Below are 18,538 nucleotides of genomic sequence, written 5' to 3'. Positions count from 1 at the left end.
CTATTATACTTTTTCTCTATTTGTTCCATTCCTGGTTTTGGCTTACAAATACTGACCAAATACTGCTAGTGTGATGGCAGCCGTATAGTGTAAGGCTTTTTTTTTCTTTCTTTTTTTACAGGAAAAAAACAAAATGATTGATCCTCTCCCACTTTGTTCAGTATATACTGGTAATGTAAAGGATAATTATAAACTTTCAGTTTCAATCTGGTTAATACAAGAATAAATACATATTGGGCATCTCATTCACATGCGCGGTCGAAAATGGCGGACGCGTCGCACAAAAAAAAGTTACATTGAACTTTTTTTGTGACGACGGTCCGCCAATTACCGATGCATCCAGTGCAAGACGTATGGAACGTGTGTCCATACGTCGCGATGCGTCGGTAATACAAGTCTATGTGTAAAAAAGGCATCCGGCGGGCAACTTTGCAGGATGCGTTTTTTGCACAGAACGACGCATTGCAACGTCTTTATACAGACGGAAGTGTGAAAGTAGCCTAAGTGAAAAGCAAAAGTGCATTTAAATAACACGGGGTTCTTAGTAATACTGTTTTTGATCAAAAATAGCACTAAAGTCATCCCATCGTCAACAAGGTGACCCTGATCAGTATGGTCCTACGCTGTCTAATATTAAAAGCCTTACCATGTGTCAGAGTTGACCTCAGTGTACGAATAAGGTCAGACAAAAGGTCCAGGTCCCAATCTATGGATACCAGTCTGGGGAATCCTTTAAATGTAATTTCCAGCTCAGGAGAGGGAGGCCACACCCCGGCTTGTTCAGAATGCAAAAATACAAAGAAAAAACACACAAAAATTAAGCTAGGATTAAGTTGGTATACATGCAGCACATAAACACATGTTCACTTTGGCCATAAAGCGCACAAAACCTACAAGAGGCAAAATAAACATAAACCCTGCTGGAACTAAATAAGTAAAAAGCAAGAGTGCATTTAAATAACACAGGGTTTTTAGTAATACTGTTTTTGATCAAAAATAGCACTAAAACCATCCCATCCTGAAAAAGGTGACCCTGATGGGGACGGGACCTACGCTGTCTAATATTAAAAACCTTACCAGTGGTTGTACGTGGCACTAAAGCCTAAAGGGCCCCAAAAGGTGTTGTTATGCCATTAAAGACCCATGATAGTTGAAAACCATGTTGTACTGAGCATTACACCTGGGAAAACATTCTACAAGATTTTGGAATATGTCGGTGGGAATTTTTGTTTATTCATGCAGAAGAATATTTGTGAGGTCAGTCACTGATGCTGGATTAGAGGGTCTGGTTCTCAATCTTCTAATTCATCCCAAATGTGTTGGATGAGGTTGAGTTCAGAGTTTAACCCCTTAACAACCCTGGGATATTTCAGTTTTTGACTTTCTGTGTTTTGCTCCCTTTCTTCCCATAACTTTTATATTTTTATATTCAATATGGCCATGTGAGGGCTTGTTTTTTGTGGGACGAGTTATACTTTTGAACGACACCATTGGTTTTAATTAGAGATGAGCAAATATACTCGTTACTCGAGATTTCCCGAGCACGCTCGGGTGACCTCCGAGTATTTTTTAGTGCTTGGAGATTGTTTTCGGTGACCCAAAAAATGGAATTCTGATGTCTTGTATTTTTTTCTCGTTATCCCGTTTCCCGACGGGCGATTCTGAAAACGGCAATACCAAATATGTGTATATTTGATTTTGTTTTTTATTGTTTTATTTTGAATGGGGCAATGGGGAATTTGAACTTTTATAGTTTTTATTTTTTTTTTAAACATTTTTTAAAAACTTTTTGCATGCTTCAGTAGTCTCCATGGGAGACTAGAAGCTGCAATACTTTGATCGCTTCTGCTACACACAAGCGATGACAACCAAAGAGGTCTGCTGCAGACCGCTGGTTGTCATGCGAATCCATTGGTGACCTGCAATCATGTGACGGGGTCACTGATTGGCGGGATTAGCTATGCAACTTCCGGTAAGTGTGAGTTAAATGCTGCTGTCAGAGTTGACAGGCACATGTCAGCTGTACAGATCAGTTGTCATGTGCCCGGAAACGTGTGGGCTCCGGCACTGAGCCTGCACCTTTCCAGGCACATGACAACTGATCTATGCAGCTGACATGTGCCCGCAACAGCCATGGGTGGAATCGCGATCCACCCGCGGCTGTTAACTAGTTAAATGCCAGGGGGAGTCCGACGTGGGCATACTTTTATGCACAACGTCGGAAAGGGGTTAATGTCGTCTGTCTGGTTGTTTATGTGATATGCTGAAGCAGTAAGATTTTTATTTGCTAAATCTAAGGGCCTAGGTCAGTCCCTTAAAAATGATCCAATAACATTATCCCTTCTCCAAACTTTACAGCTGGCACAATGTGGTCACGCAGGTAATGTTCTCCTGGCATTCACCAAACCCAGACTTCTCCATCAAATTACAAATAGAGAAGCGGGATTTGTCACTCCACACAGCATGCTGCTTGTCCATGCAAACCCTTTGTCATGAAGCTCTTGGCCCACTGTTTTTATGCTGATGTTAATAATAGTCAAGGTTTGGACTTTGCAGTTTGCAAATGCACACAGGAACAAAGGCCTTAATTTTGGAGAGATGTCCTGTGGTCTGATGAAACTAAAATTCAACTTTTTGGGTATAATGACCATCGTTATGTTTGGAGGGAAAAGGGAGAAGCTTGGAAGCCTAAGAACACCATCCCAACTGTGAAACACGGGGGTGGCAGCACCATGTTGTGGGGTTGCTTTGCTGCAGGAGGGACGGGTGCACTTCACAAAATAGATGGCATCATGAGGAAAGAAGATTATGTGGCAATACTTATGCAACATCTCAAGACATCAGCCAGGAAGTTAAAGCTGGGGCGAAAATGGGTCTTCCAAATGGACAAGGACCCGAAGCATACTGCCAAAATGGTAAAGTGGCTTAACCCCTTAACCCCCAAGGGTGGTTTGCACGTTAATGACCGGGCCAATTTTTGCAATTCTGACCACTGTCCCTTTATAAGCTTATAACTCTGGAACGCCTGCATGGATCCTGGTGATTCTGACATTGTTTTCTCGTGACATATTGTACTTCATGGTAGTGGTAAAATTTTCTCGATATTGCTTGGGTTTATTTGTGAAAAAAAAAACAGAAATTTGGCGAAAATTTTGAAAACTTCACAATTTTACAACTTTTAATTTTCATGCCCTTAAATCACAGAGATATGTCACACAAAATACTTAATAAGTAACATTTCCCACATGTCTACTTTACATCAGCACAATTTTGGAACCAACATTTTTTTTTGTTAGGAAGTTATAAGGGTTAAAAGTTGACCAGCGATTTTTCATTTTTACAACACCATTTTTTTAGGGACCACATCACATTTAAAGTTACTTTGAGGGGTCTATATGATAGAAAATACCTCAAAGTGACACCATTCTAAGAACTGCACCCCTCAAAGTGCTCAAAACCACATTCAAGAAGTTTATTAACCCTTCAGGTGCTTCACAGGAATTTTTGGAATGTTTAAGAGAAAAAGAACAATTAACTTTTTTTCACAAAAAAATTATTTTAGATCCAATTTGTTTTATTTTACCAACGGTATCAGGAGAAATTGGACCCTAAAAGTTGTTGTACAACTTGTCCTAAGTACGCGGATACCCCATATGTGGGGGGGGGACCACTGTTTGGGTGCATGGCAGAGCTTGGAAGGGAAGGAACGCTGTTTGACTTTTCAATGCAAAATTGGCTGGAATTGAGATAGGACGCCATGTCGAGTTCAGAAAGCCCCTGATGTGCCTAAACAGTGGAAACCCCCCATCATTTTGGAAAATAGACCCCTTAGGGAACTTATTCAGATGTGTGGTGAGCACTTTGAACCCCCAAGTGCTTCACAGAAGTTTATAATATAGAGCCAAAAAAAAAACAATTTTCAGAAAAATTATTTTTTTGCCCCCAATTTCTTATATTCCCAAGGGTAACAGGAAAAGTTGTTGTGCAATTTGTCCTGAGTACGGTGATACCCCATATGTGAAGATAAACCACTGTTTGGGCGCATGGCAGAGCTCAGATGGGAAGGAGCGCCGTTTGACTTTTCAATGTAAAATTGACTGGAATTGAGATCGGACACCATATCGCGTTTGGAGAGCCCCTGATGTGCCTAAACAGTAGAAATCCCCCATAAGTGACCCCATATTGGAAACTAGAACCCCCAAGGAACTTATCTAGATGTGTTGTGAGAACTTTGAACTCCTAAGTGTTTCACTACAGCTTATAGCGCAGAGCCGTGAAAATAAAAAAAATCTCTTGTTTTCCACAAAAATGATTTTTTAGCCCCCAGTTTTCTATTTTCTCAAGAGTAACAGGAGAAATTGGACCCCAAAAGTTGTTGTTCAATTTGTCCTGAGTACACTGATACCCCATGTGTGGGGGAACCACCGTTTGGGCGCATGGCAGAGCTCGGAAGGGAAGGAGCTCCGTTTGGAATTCAGACTTAGATGGAATAGTCTGCGGGCGTCACGTTGCGTTTGCAGAGCCCCTGATGTACCTATACAGTAGAAACCCCCCATAAGTGACCCCATATTGGAAGCTAGACCCCCCAAGAAACTTATCTTGATGTGTTATGAGAACTTTGAACCCCCAAGTGTTTCACTACAGTTTATAACGCAGAGCCATGAAAATAAAACTTCATTTTTTTCCCACAAAAAATGATTTTTCTAACCCCTAAATTTTTATTTTCCCAAGGGTAACAGAAGAAATTGGACAGGAAAAGTTGTTGTTCAATTTGTCCTGAGTATGCTGATACCCCATATGTGGGAGTAAACCACTGTTTGGGCTCACGGCAGTGCTTGGAAGGGAAGGAGCACTGTTTACTTTTTCAACGCAGAATTAACTGGAATTGAGATTGGACGCCATGTCACGTTTGGAGAGCCCCTGATGTGCCTAAACAGTGGAAACCTAACTCCAACCCTAACCCCAACACACTCCTAACCCTAATCCCAACCGTAACCATAACCACACCCCTAACCCTAATTCCAACCCTAACCACAACACACCCTTAACCCCAACACACCCCTAACCCTAATCCCTACCATAAACATAATCCAAACCCTAACCCAAATCTCTAGCTCCAACCCTAAGTTTAGCCCCATCCCTAACCCTAACTTTAGCCCCAACTCTAACCCTAACTTTAGCCCCAAACTTAACTTTAGCCCAACCCTAACTTTATCCCTAACCCTAATGGGAAAACAGAAATAAATACATTTCTTTATTTTATTATTTTTCCCTAACTAAGGGGGTGATGAAGGGGGGTTTGATTTACTATTTATAGCGGGTTTTTGTTTGGCAGCTGTCACACACTAAAAGACGCTTTTTATTGCAAAAAAATTGTTTTAGCATTGCCACATTTTGAGAGCTATAATTTTTCCAGATTTGGGACCACAGAGTCATGTGAGGTCTTGGTTTTGCGGGACGAGTTGACATTTTTATTGGTACCATTTTCGGGCACATGACATTTTGATCGCTTTTTATTACTATTTTTGGGAGGCAGAATGAACAAAAACCAGCAATTCATGAATTTCTTTTGGGGGAAGCGTTTATACTGTTCCATGTGTGGTAAAATTGATAAAGCAGTTTTATTATTCGGTTCAGTACGATTACAGCGATACCTAATTTATTTTGTTAATGTTTTGGCGATTTTATACAATAAAAACTATTTTATATAAAAAATAATTATTTTTACAACGCTTTATTCTGAGGGCTATAACTTTTTTATTTTTTTGCTCATGATGCTGTATGGTGGCTCGTTTTTTGCGGGACAAGAGGACGGTTTCAGCGGTACCATGATTATATCCGTCTTTTTGATCGCGTGTTATTCTACTTTTTGTTCGGCGGTATGATGATAAATCATTGTTTTTTGCCTCTTTTTTTTACGGTGTTCACTGAAGGGGTTAACTAGTGGGACAGTTTTATAGGTCGGGTTGTTATGGACGTGACGATACTAAATATACATACTTTTATTGTTTTGGTTTTTTTTACACAAATATTTATACATTTGGAACAATATTTTTTTTCTTTATTTAGGAATTTAAAAAAATATATTTTTACATGTTAACTTTATTTTTTTACTTTTTTACATTGTCCTAGGGTGGGACATCACTATGTAGTGTCAGATCGCTGATCTGACACTTTGCAGAGCACTGTGTCAGATCAGCGATCTGACAGGCAGTGTAGGACCTGCAGGACCCCGCAGCCATCTTGGATCTGGGGCCTGCAGGGAGGAGAACGGAGGGTCTCAGGGATGCTTCCCTATGCCACCGGAACACTGTGATCTTGTTTAATCGCAGTGTTCCGGTGGTTAATGTGCCGGGAGCGGTCCTGGCACATAGTGCTGGATGTCAGCTGTGATAATCAGCTGACACCCGGCCGCGCTCCCACCGTGAGCGCGGCTGATCACGTATGACGTACTATACCGTCCATGTGAATTAAGTCCCAGATCACGTGGACGGGATAGTACTTCCGATGGCAGAAAGGGGTTAAGAAAAACAAAGTCAATGTTTTGGAGTGGCCAACACAAAGCCCTGATCTCAATCCTATTGAAAACTCATTCAGTTTAAGGGCAATGGTACTAAATACAAATGAAATGTATGTAAACTTTTGACTTTGCAGTAAGTATTAAAAATGCCTTAAAACATTCTCTCTCATTATTCTGGCATTTGGCAAATGTTAATAATTATGGTAATCGTAATTGACCTAAAACGGGAAAAGTTTATTCTGATTTCATGTCAGATATCGAGAAAAACATGCAGATGTATCTTTTTATATAGTGTATGTAAACTCCTGGTTTCAACTGTATACAGTTAGGTCCATATATATTTGGACAGAGACAACATTTTTCTAATTTTGGTTATAGACATTACCACAATGAATTTTAAACAAAACAATTTAGATGCAGTTGAAGTTCAGACTTTTGGCTTTCATTTAAGGGTATCCACATTAAAATTGGATGAAGGGTTTAGGAGTTTTAGCTCCTTAACATGTGCCACCCTGTTTTTAAAAGGGACCAAAAGTAATTGGACAATTGACTCCAAGGCTATTTCATGGACACGTGTGGGCAATCACTTCGTTATGACATTCTCAATTAAGCAGATAAATGGCCTGGCATTGATTTGAGCTGTGGTGCTTGCATTTGGAAGGTTTTGCTGTGAAGTAAACATGCGGTCAAAGGAGCTCTCCATGCAGGTGAGACAAGCCATCCTTAAGCTGCGAAAACAGAAAAAACCCATCCGAGAAATTGCTACAATATTAGGAGTGGCAAAATCTACAATTTGTTACATCCTAAGAAAGAAAGCACTGGTGAACTCATCAATGCAAAAAGACGTGGGCGTCCAAACAACAGTGGTGGATGATAGGAGAATAATCTCCATGGTGATAGGAAACACCTTCACAACAGCCAACCAAGTGAACAACACTCTCCAGGAGGTCGGCGTATCAATATCCAAATCTACCATAAAGAGAAGACTGCATGAAAGTAAATACAGAGGGTTCACTGCACGGTGCAAGCCACTCATAAGCATCAAGAATAAAAAGGCTAAACTGGACTTTGCTAAAAACATCTAAAAAAGCCAGCACAGTTCTGGAAGAACATTCTTTGGACAGAAGAAACCAAGATCAACCTCTACCAGAATGATGGAAAGAGAAAAGTATGGTGAAGTCGTGGTACAGCTCATGATCCAAAGCATACCACATCATCTGTAAAACACGGCGGAGGCAGTGTGATGGCTTGGGCATGCATGGCTGTCAGTGGCACTGGGTCACTAGTATTTATTGATGATGTGACACAGGACAGAAGCAGCCCAATGAATTCTGAGGTCTTCAGAGCCATACTGTGTGCTCAGATCCAGCCAAATGCAGCCAAACTGATTGGTCGTCGTTTCATACTACAGATGGACAATGACCCAAAACAAAGCCAAAGCTACCCAGGAGTTTATTAAAGCAAAGAAGTGGAATATTCTTGAATGGCCAAGTCAGTCACCTGATCTTAACCGAATTGAGCATGCATTTCACTTGTTAAAGACTAAACTTCAGACAGAAAGGCCCACAAACAAACAGCAACTGAAAACCACCGCAGTGAAGGCCTAGCAGAGCATCAAAAAGGAGGAAACACAGCGTGTTTTGAAGTCCATGAGTTCAAGACTTCAGGCAGTCATTGCCAACAAATGGTTTTCAACCAAGTACTAAAAATGAACATTTTATTTACAATTATTGAATCTGTCCAATTACTTTTGGTCCCTTTATAAACAGGGTGGCACATGTTAAGGAGCTGAAACTCCTAAACCCTTCATCCAATTTTAGTGTGGATACCCTCAAATGAAAGCTGAAAGTCTGAACTTCAACTGCATCTGAATTGTTTAGTTTAAAATTCATTGTGGTAATGTCTAGAACAAAAATTAGAAAAATGTTGTCTCTGTCCAAATATATATGGACCTAACTGTATATACTCAGGAGAGCAATGGGAAGAAAATAAGTGACAAGCCTTCTCTAAGGACACTCGATTAACCCGGGGTGGGCCTCCTCTTACTAGGGGCCAATAGTGCCCACCTGGTCTGCCTCTCTGGGATGTACTCCCTTGATCTTGTGGTGACATGTCCTTTCTCTACGAAGGATCAGTGATACAGAACTCTAGGTAGCTCTGGTTTTGGTAAAATAAAACCCTTACTTCTGATACAGAATGCAAACATTTTTAGTGAATTCATGGCTTTTCATTTAATGTTTGAATTGGCTTTGGAAAATATGCCAGTCATGCCCCAAGGATGCAGTCACCTGGACTAAATATGGAGACGTTGCAGATGTGACTTGTGTAGGTGAAGGAGATTTTGCAGCATGTTTTATACATGTGTTTCTCCTCCCGCCCATGTGTTGATGTTGGAACGGAACGTTGCCTCATTATTTATGGTGTGAAAGTGTTCACTTCCTGCTCACAGGCTCAGGTAGCTTAGCAGCCGGCACTGAATAGATGAGACATAAGAGTCAGGCAATCAGTAGGGTGCAGGCCACGGGAACTGTAGAAAACCTTCAATTCACTTCACAGCTACATAACTCACTTCAGTAGTATAATACATGAAAGCAATGAGGTGCATTATTAATCTGGAAATAAGACTGGTTTAAATTGAGTGCATTTTTTTCATCAAGTCGATCATAGACTTACACTTCTACCCCACTTCTTACCTCCGTCTCTAACTACCTTTCTTATCCACCCATTCGGCTTCCCTCATCCTGCCTATTCTCTGCTGCTTTTTTAAAGGCTAGGCATCACCATCATGTCCTACTTCTAGCTTTCTTGTTTAAATCAATTTATTTTTCTCATATGTTTTCATGAACTCTTCCTTTGTCCTAATATTGGGTTAAAGTTTTCTTTAAAGGTCTTTTATAGAACTTTTTATAATTATGAGCGCAAACGAGAGTTCTAAAAATGCGGTTTTTCCCAATTTGCAGTCTTATATTTATCAGCTCAGCAGATTAGATGACACAGGAATGACTTTTTTCTAAACTCTACTTTGTCTTGAATATCCACTCTAGACACCTATGTGTTATAATACATTGCAAGCTGCTCAGTGCAGTTCAATGTCAATCAATAGTTTGGCTCCCCATTGACCCTGTCTTCATTCACGTCTGTCTTCTGAACATGAAATCAATTTTGATCATATAAAATTTGAGTTAAGCTGGGGTTACACAGTGACTTTGGATGCGTCACATGTCACTGCTACACTGCAACATAATGCAGGTGAATGGGGTTGCATTGCACCCCTAGTGTACCATGACCACCACAAGCAAGTCACCAAAAAAACTGGATCTGACATTTTGCAACTTGCTTGTTACAATGCAACTCCATTCACCTTGCATTTTGCTGTGATGTTGACATTGCACTGTTATGCTAGAGTAGCAACGCACTCGGGACAATAGATAAAGCTGAAACAAAATTGTAACTGCCAGTTACTGTACAGACTAGAGATTCTGACCCCACAGTCCCTAGTGGTTCCTGCGTGAGCAAACATAGCGCTAATCACAAACTAGAAAATGGCACCTCGGACCTATACTGCCTGAAAGGCCGTCGACAACTTCAAGTTCCCCCTAAAGAACAGGAGGGCAGAGCAAAGTGTGAATTACCCACACAAGGGAAAGTGTTCTGAAAAAGGAAAGATCCCAGAGTGAGTAAAATAAACCATGAAATACAAAATAATGTATAAAGTACGTGCTGTTAGATAATATGCAGCCTACTTCCTAATAAACAAAAAGAGGATAGGTACAGAGTACAGAACAGAAACAGCAAAGAGAAAAATCCTAGCTGGAATTTCACTGGCTGGCTTTACACTACAGCAGAATGGCTGAATATCCAATAGATACTATTACCAGCAGAAAATGCCAAGGGGGAAATAAAATATAAAGCCACACCCGAAAGGTGGTAGGGCAGACAAATGAAAACACTTGTGTTAAGCTAAACAGAAGGCAGCCAGAATAGCAGAACCTAAGTACCTCGAAAAAGGGGAGTCTGCTGAGATTTGGCGGACAGAAGGGCTGACTCACAAAAAAAAAGGTCTCAAGGGTTCAAACCCAAGAGCATGACAGGCACATAGCGATCTTTCGTCACACGTCATGTGTCACGGCCAAACTCACTATCTTACCCCAATTTAAAGCTTGGGTTATGAAGTAAGGAAAGGGGAATATGGGCTGGTTTCAGTGTCAGGATTAACAGTGAATGGCATTGAGCAGTTTGTAATGTATTAGGATACAAACAAGCTAAAGAAGCAAATCAGGGTAATCATTTAAACACAAACATTTGTTCCCAAAATAATAGCTGCAATATAAAATGCAATGACGTCTGTAGCTGTTAATATAATCTTACATGTTTACATTTTATTTTGCAGAACCCGTATATGTTCCATTCCTCGTTGTTGGGTCCATATTCATTGCCTTCATCATCGTGGGCTCCCTGGTTGCTGTCTACTGCTGCACATGTTTGAGACCGAAGCAGACATCTCAACAACCGATGAGATTCACCTTACGTAGTTACCCTCCTGAATCTCTACCTATGATATTGACCAGTACTAGTCTACGGACTCCATCTAGACAATCTAGCACTGCAACCAGTTCCACCTCTACTGGAGGATCAGTACGTCGTCTTTCTTCCACCAGAGCAGATCCTGGTTATCTAGTAACCTCTCCCCCACCTCCGTACTCTTCAGCACATTCTATTCATCTCAATCCATCAACATTTATGGTGCCCACACAATACTTTTCATATCCTCTCCAAGCAGATGGAAACTCTAAGAACTGTCCTGATTTTCGACAGTAAGACTATTTGGAAACTAGTATCAATCCTTTATTTTTGTGGACAGTTTGTGGAATACAGGATGGATGATACAGAGTATACAATTCTGTATTTCTGTGCAGAGACAAATAATGCTGCACAATGTTTTGCAAAGAAACCTGAAATATTGTGCAGTAGAAGGTGTATAATATAGGAAACTTTTCTTTCCTACTGGTAAAAAAACAACAACTGCTGTACTAGTTTAATTGCTTTCGATTGTTGACCAGTAAAGATTCTCTAAAATACATTTCATTTGTAATAGGTCATACATTTTTCTACATGAAAACTGAAAAACCATAATAAATAAAAGTAAAATATGGTTAGTTTGAGATCTTGACTCAACACGTGACATGATGTGTTTTTAATTTAAGAATGTCCCCCCCAAAAAAAATAATTTCAGGTGCGGTAGCAATGTACACTAAAACTACACTGAATACACAAAGATAAACTCCACAACATTGAAATGGAACACCAAGAAGGAAAACTCATGGCATTATGGAAATCACAGGATCAATAGACTTGCTAATGATCCGTAAATGATGAAAAGATGGAAGCAACATTCTCAAAACATCTCGATTAACACACCATGGCTGCTATTAATGAGATCAATGGTTGTCTGAGGAATGTTCTGCCACGCTGAATGCGCACGGCCATGAAAATCAAGATCCATTGCAGGCAGCTCCCTTTGCAATTGCCAACCAATAAATCACAAATGTATGTGCTAAACAAATCCAGAGATGTTGCACGCCAGGGTAGCATGTTTAGGTCCCTCAGGCTGCTCACAGTAGCACCGGCAGCATGCAGCCTGGGGTTGTCGTATTGAAAAACAGCTCCTGAAGAAGAAACAGCCAAACCGCAGGTTCCATGACTAAATCAATGTAACAACGAGCTGCTACTGTACCTGGAATGGAAACTTGAAGGATCCAGGCAATGTACGGTATATGATGCCACTGTACAATCCCAGGAGTAGAACCGATTTCACGCACCCTCCTGAAGACCTATTCATGGCGTTGCCCACACGATGTTGTCAGATTCGAAGAATGGTGTATAGTAATTCATTCTGTACTGTGATATTGGTCATAACCTACTTAACAGCGTCTACACAAACCAGACGGTGCTTGCGAAACACAAGCCAGACGTCCAGATACAGATGCTCCACTGACCTCATGGAGGGTGGAATAGGGGTCTATCATGTTCAGTGATGAGTCCGGATTTTATCTTGGATGCAGTTGTGTGGTACTCATACTCAATACTGAATAAATTGAGATGTTTTGAACATTTTATTTCCATTTTTTCATCATTTGCATATCATTAACATGTCGATTCACACAATTTCCATATTGAGGAGTGTTGAAAATTGAGTTGTGTTTCAATATCCTACAAAAGAGAAAGATTCAAAACTGATCTTCCAAATTAATAAACTAGTACTTCATGTTTTAATTAATCCAGTCAATAGTCCAATTCAGCTAGCATTACTTTATATACTTGTTCCTTTTTCTCTAGAAGGTCATAATATGTGTCTCTTCATTTAGGTCATGTGATCACAAGATGCACCCTGAGAACTACATGACTTTGTTCTCTGAAGGGGGTCATCATCTCAGTCAACAAAACTGCCTGTATGATGCAACTGCATGCACTGTACCACATAAGTTCTCCACAGGAATGAGGACGAGGGTGAGTCTGGGTGGGCAGAAGCTCATATCAGAGATAATGATGATGATTGCACAGTGTGAGACATAGCGTAGATCACAGTTCAGCCGGACTACAAACTGATAATCTATTAGTTTATTTAGGAAAATATAGAAGGAAACAAAGTGTTACCACAACAGATGGTTTGAGCCCTTTCTGTCAAGTGATGTTATGCTGACGCATCATAGGATTCATAATACAGGATAGAGGAATAACATGTAGGATTAAAGGTAAGAATCGATGAAAGGTAAAAGGTAGAGAAGAAAACAGGATGAAGTACAACTTGATCCTTTTTAAATCTCATGTACGGTAATTCATCAAGGATAATAAAAAAAAAGTGACTTTCCATAATCGCGAACTCCCCACCAAAAAAATAAAAGGAATTAAATTTCTAAATAACGGAATCCTTGTTTTGTACAGTCTATGTAGTTGACTCATTGGACATTTTTTCTCCAGAATTCTTGCATAAAACGGTCACAAAATTTTCATAATTGTGCAGAAACTGTGACATTTGGCATTTCTACATCAGTCTTGGCTAGTTCTGGCCAATTTACGAAAGCGGAGTAGAACTTAGCGTGGATGGGTGTGACCAACGAGTTCACTGTAATCTACGCCCCAAAAAGTGACATTAATTACAAAAAAAATAATCCAGGCCTTGATAGGAAATTTCTTTTTTGGAGCAAAGCAGCGGAAAGATATGCCGAATTCATTAAGAGGTGCACGTCTCTGAATGAATTGGTGCAACGTTCGTTAGTGCACTGGCGTTTTTCAGTCTTGATGACTCGTGGCAAAAGTTTTAACAACCAAACTACAGCGTTAAATGCTATAGAAAAGCTATAAACAAAACCAGTTGATAGTTTAACCCCTTAGTGACCGAGCCAAATTTTTGAAATCTGACCAGTGTCACTTTATGTGGTAATAACTCTGCAACGCTTCAACAAATCCCAGTGATTTTGAGATTGTTTTTTCGTGACACATTCTACTTTATGATAATGGTAAATTTAGTTCAACATTTTTTGTGTTTATTTATAAAAAAAATCAAAAATTTGAGAAAAATGTTAAAAAATTAGCAATTTTCTAAATTTGAATGATTATCCCTTTAATCCAGATAGTCATACAACAGCAAACCATTAATAAATAACATTTCCCACATGTCTGCTTTACATCAGGACCATTTGTAAAATGTTATTTTATTTTGTTAGCATTTTAGGAGGTTTAAAAATGTAGCAGCAATTTTTCATTTTTTCAAAGAAATTTACAAAATTTATTTTTTTAGGGACTTATCCATGTTTGAAGTGACTTTAGGGGTCCCATATATTGGGAAACCCCCAAACGTGATACCATTTTAAAAACAGCACCCCTAAACATATTGAAAACTGCTGTCAGGTAGTTTATTAACCCTTCAGGTGCTTTACAGGAATTAATGCAAAGTGGTATGACAGAAATGAAAATGTGTATTTTTACCACCTAAATGTTGCTAACTTCTAAACAGATTACTACAGCCGTCAGACTCTAAGGCCGCTATTTGGTCATGAATTGCCATGGCAAACATCAGGACCACAAAATCATGATCTGAGGGCACCAATTGGGATAAAGAGGAAGCCCCCACGCTCTGTTAACCATTTATAATGATGTAGTCACTATTGACAGCAGCATCTAAGGGGTTAAACAGATTTAGAAGGTGCAAATACTGATCGTGGCTGGTGCAGCAAGTTGTCAGCTATAGTGTACAGCCGACAGATGATGGATTGTCATCTGTATGGGGATACTATTCTCTTATATCTAAGGTCAGTTAAAAGACGTATTGGCGGTCATTAAGGGGTTAATACTGTTGTGGAACAGAAAATAAACATTTGTAAGTAAAAGTGTCAACCATCATCCACGAATTGAACCAGTTCTGTAAGGAGACTGGCAAACTCCATTTAGATAGGCGTAATTGTTGGATCATGTGATCAATAAATTGGTTATAGACTATATATTTGTGTGGCAATCATGGTATTAGGTCCTCTATTATGTTGCTTTAGCTGATCACCATTCACCATTGTAGGTCAAAATTTAAGGGATTTTTCGGTTTCAGTAAACTTCTGTGCACAGATGGATTTCATTATGAAAAAAAGATTCTGCGCTTTGCTCAACCTTCTCAGGTCCAGAACTTGGTCTCTGCCACTGCTCACAGTATCTTTAATTGTCTGCAGGGCTGACATCCTGTTTGTAGCGCTGCAGCCAATCAGTGAACTCAGTAGCTCTGCCCAAGCATATGGCACGAGTCGCTTAGTTCAATGATTAGCTGCAGTGCCGTGGATGTGACACTGGGAGTAGCAGCAGAAATGAAACTTCGCACTGTACCAAGGGATGGTAAGGCCTCATTCAGACATTTGTGAATCACACATACCCATTCCAATCTATGGTGATAAGCACATTTCCGTGCTTTTTTTTGCCAATAGTGTGTCCACAAAGAAATCACAGAAAAATGTTCGATTTTGATCCAAGTCATGGATCAAAATTACCCATACAAGCCTATGGGTGCATCAAAAACATGGAGAGCACACGATGGCATCAGATTGCAGTCCCTGAGCGGTCCGTGATTCACAATGTAATGTATGGGAGATGTTTTGTAATTTATTCATTTATTTTTTTCCTATGTGATAATCACTGATAAAACACTGATGGTAAATACTGACACACTGATGCAAAACAGTGTTTTTATGTGCAAGAAAAATCACAGATGTCTGAATGAGCCCTAAAGCACTGTTGTCTCGTGTTTGTTTTTTTTAAACAGACTGCAGTCGGGTTTTCTGAAAAAGGGAAAACCACCTTAAAATAGAGAAAATTCTAATGGGATCCAGTGCGGTCACAACTGAGTAATGAGGAAGAAACCTCTTTGAAATATAATATTTTGTGCAAAAATCTACTATTGGTGGCAAGGCGTGAAAAAATAAATGTGGTTCAAACCAACATAAATGGAAAGAGCATAATTTACCCTCCTCAGCCAATTTTATTTTTTAGCATTTTCATGCTCTTTTCTTTTAAGTACCATAGTCATAAGTTTTCTTTTTATCATTGCACTGACAGATGTACGAGGCCTTATTTTTTTTTTAGGTACATGATGGAGTTTTGAGTGACACCATTCATTTTACCATACAGAGTAAGGGACAATAGCAAGAAACTGCGGTGTTGTGAAAAGGTAATTATCAGAGACCGAAAAAACACAATTGTTGTGTTATTAATTTTTTTCTCATTCTGTCTCTTACGGGTTTAATAATTTCATATTTTGAAAGATTGTACATTTCTAGAAGCAACAATGTCGGAACCAGCAAAGGTATACGTGTGTAGGACTTCCCAATCCTTCAGATAAGCAAAATAAAGTAGAGCAGCCTTCCAAAATAAGTACAATAGGATATATATATATATATATATATATACTTATATACATACATATATACACATACACAGTACAGACCAAAAGCTTGGACACACCTGCTCATTTAAAGATTTTTCTGTATTTTCATGACTATGAAAATTGTACATTCACACTGTAGGCATCAAAACTATGAATTAACACATGTGGAATTATATACTTAACAAAAAGTCACCGGAAATGGTTTTCACTTCACAGATATTAAAGGGAACCTGTCACCCCGAAAATCGCGGGTGAGGTAAGCCCACCGGCATCAGGGGCTTATCTACAGCATTCTGAAATGCTGTAGATCAGGGGTCCCCAACTCCAGTCCTCAAGGCCCACCAACATTTCATGTTTTCAGGATTTCCTTAGTCTTGCCCAGGTATTAATTGCATCACCTGTGCAATGCAAAGGAAATCCTGAAAACATGACCTGTTGGTGGGCCTTGAGGACTGGAGTTGGGGACCTCTGCTGTAGATAAGCCCCCGATGTTACCTGAAAGAGGAGAAAAAGACGTTAGATTATACTCACCCAGGGGCGGTCCCGCTGCTGGTCCGGTCAGATGGGTGTCTCTGGTATGCTGCGGCGCCTCCCATCTTCATTCCAAGACGTCCTCTTCTGATCTTCAGCCACGGCTCCGGCGCAGGCGTACTTTGTCTGCCCTATTGAGGGCAGACCAAAGTACTGCAGTGCACAGGCGCCGGAAAGGTCAGAGGCCCGGCGCCTGCGCACTGCAGTACTTTGCTCTGCCCTCAACAGGGCAGACAAAGTACGCCTGCGCCAGAGCCGTGGCTGAAGATCAGAAGAGGACATCTTGGAATGAAGATGGGAGGCGCCGCAGCATACCAGAGACACCCATCCAACCGGACCAGCAGTGGGACCGCCCCTGGGTGAGTATAATCTAACGTCTTTTTCTCCTCTTTCAGGTAACATCGGGGGCTTATCTACAGCATTCCAGATTGCTGTAGATAAGCCTCTGATGCCGGTGGGCTTACCTCACCTGCGATTTTTGGGGTGACAGGTTCCCTTTAAACCTGACAGGGCACAAGTGGGATTTCTTGCCTTCAAAATGGTGTTGGGACCATCACTTGTGTTGTGCAGAAGTCTGGTGGATACACAGCTGATAGTCCTACTGAATAGACTGTTAGAATTTGTATTATGGCAAGAAAAAAGCAGCTAAGTAAAGAAAAACAAGTGGCCATCATTACTTTAAGAAATGAAGGTCAATCAGTCCGAAGAATTGGGAAACCTTTGAAAGTGTCCCCAAGTGCAGTGGCAAAAACCATCAAGCGCTACAAATTAACTGGCTCACATGAGGACTGCCCCAGGAAAGGAAGACCAAGAGTCACCTCTGCTTCTGAGGATAAGTTTATCCGAGTCACCAGCCTCAGAAATCGCAGGTTGATAGCAGCTCAGATTAGAGACCAGCTCAATGCCACACAGAGTTCTAGCAGCAGACATCTCTACAACTGTTAAGAGGAGACTTTGTGCAGCAGGCCTTCATGGTAAAATAGCTGCTAGGAAACCACTGCTAAGGACAGGCAACAAGCAGAATAAATCAAGTGTAGATGACAGACAGCACTCCCTTATTTGGGCGCACGTTCCATATCCAGGGAACCCACCTGGGTAACACGTCACAGTCTGCACAAAGGAACAGCGCTCCACCGGGTGTATAGATTAAAATAAATCCTTTATTCGGCCATAAAGCACAAGCGACGTTTCGACCATATGCTGGTCTTTTTCAAGCATACAAACATGGCTGACAGGCGGTCTTAAATAGCGTGGACACCACACAGGGAGCCAATCGCTAACAAGTACCGCCCATCTCACAATATAAAACAACATTGTGTAAACATAAACAAAATAGACATCAGGCATTATAATATACATATAAACATAATAACGTTCATCCTCATCTCAATACCGGTGAGAAACGATCACTTAAAACACTAAAACCCAGTGCTTGTTTATATTTTAGCTTGCCTCGATCTCACCGCCTATATACGTTGCCATAGTAAACAATCCTTCATCTGACTAGAACTTCCTGTGTGGGACTAGCAGATGTTCCAAGCCTAGCATAGCCAATCTCATCTAGT

At 40.4% G+C, this 18,538-nt stretch overlaps 1 protein-coding gene across 1 annotated transcript in view; it reads left to right on the top strand.

The window, feature by feature from the left end:
• SHISA3 (shisa family member 3) overlaps nucleotides 1–16,412 on the top strand; it is a 40,112-nt gene extending 23,700 nt beyond the window's left edge. The window contains exons 2-4 of the mRNA XM_069744532.1: nucleotides 10,911–13,027; nucleotides 16,142–16,226; nucleotides 16,336–16,412. Of these exons, the coding sequence (XP_069600633.1) occupies nucleotides 10,911–11,338 (428 nt within the window). The 3' untranslated portion in view covers nucleotides 11,339–13,027; nucleotides 16,142–16,226; nucleotides 16,336–16,412. The remainder of the gene's footprint in view (nucleotides 1–10,910; nucleotides 13,028–16,141; nucleotides 16,227–16,335) is intronic.
• The last annotated feature ends 2,126 nt before the right edge of the window (nucleotides 16,413–18,538 follow it).

Source organism: Ranitomeya imitator, chromosome 1 (assembly GCF_032444005.1).
Source record: "Ranitomeya imitator isolate aRanImi1 chromosome 1, aRanImi1.pri, whole genome shotgun sequence".
NCBI lineage: Eukaryota > Metazoa > Chordata > Amphibia > Anura > Dendrobatidae > Ranitomeya > Ranitomeya imitator.
Note: the sequence above shows the minus strand (reverse complement) of the source record. Positions and strands in the feature narration are given on the sequence as shown.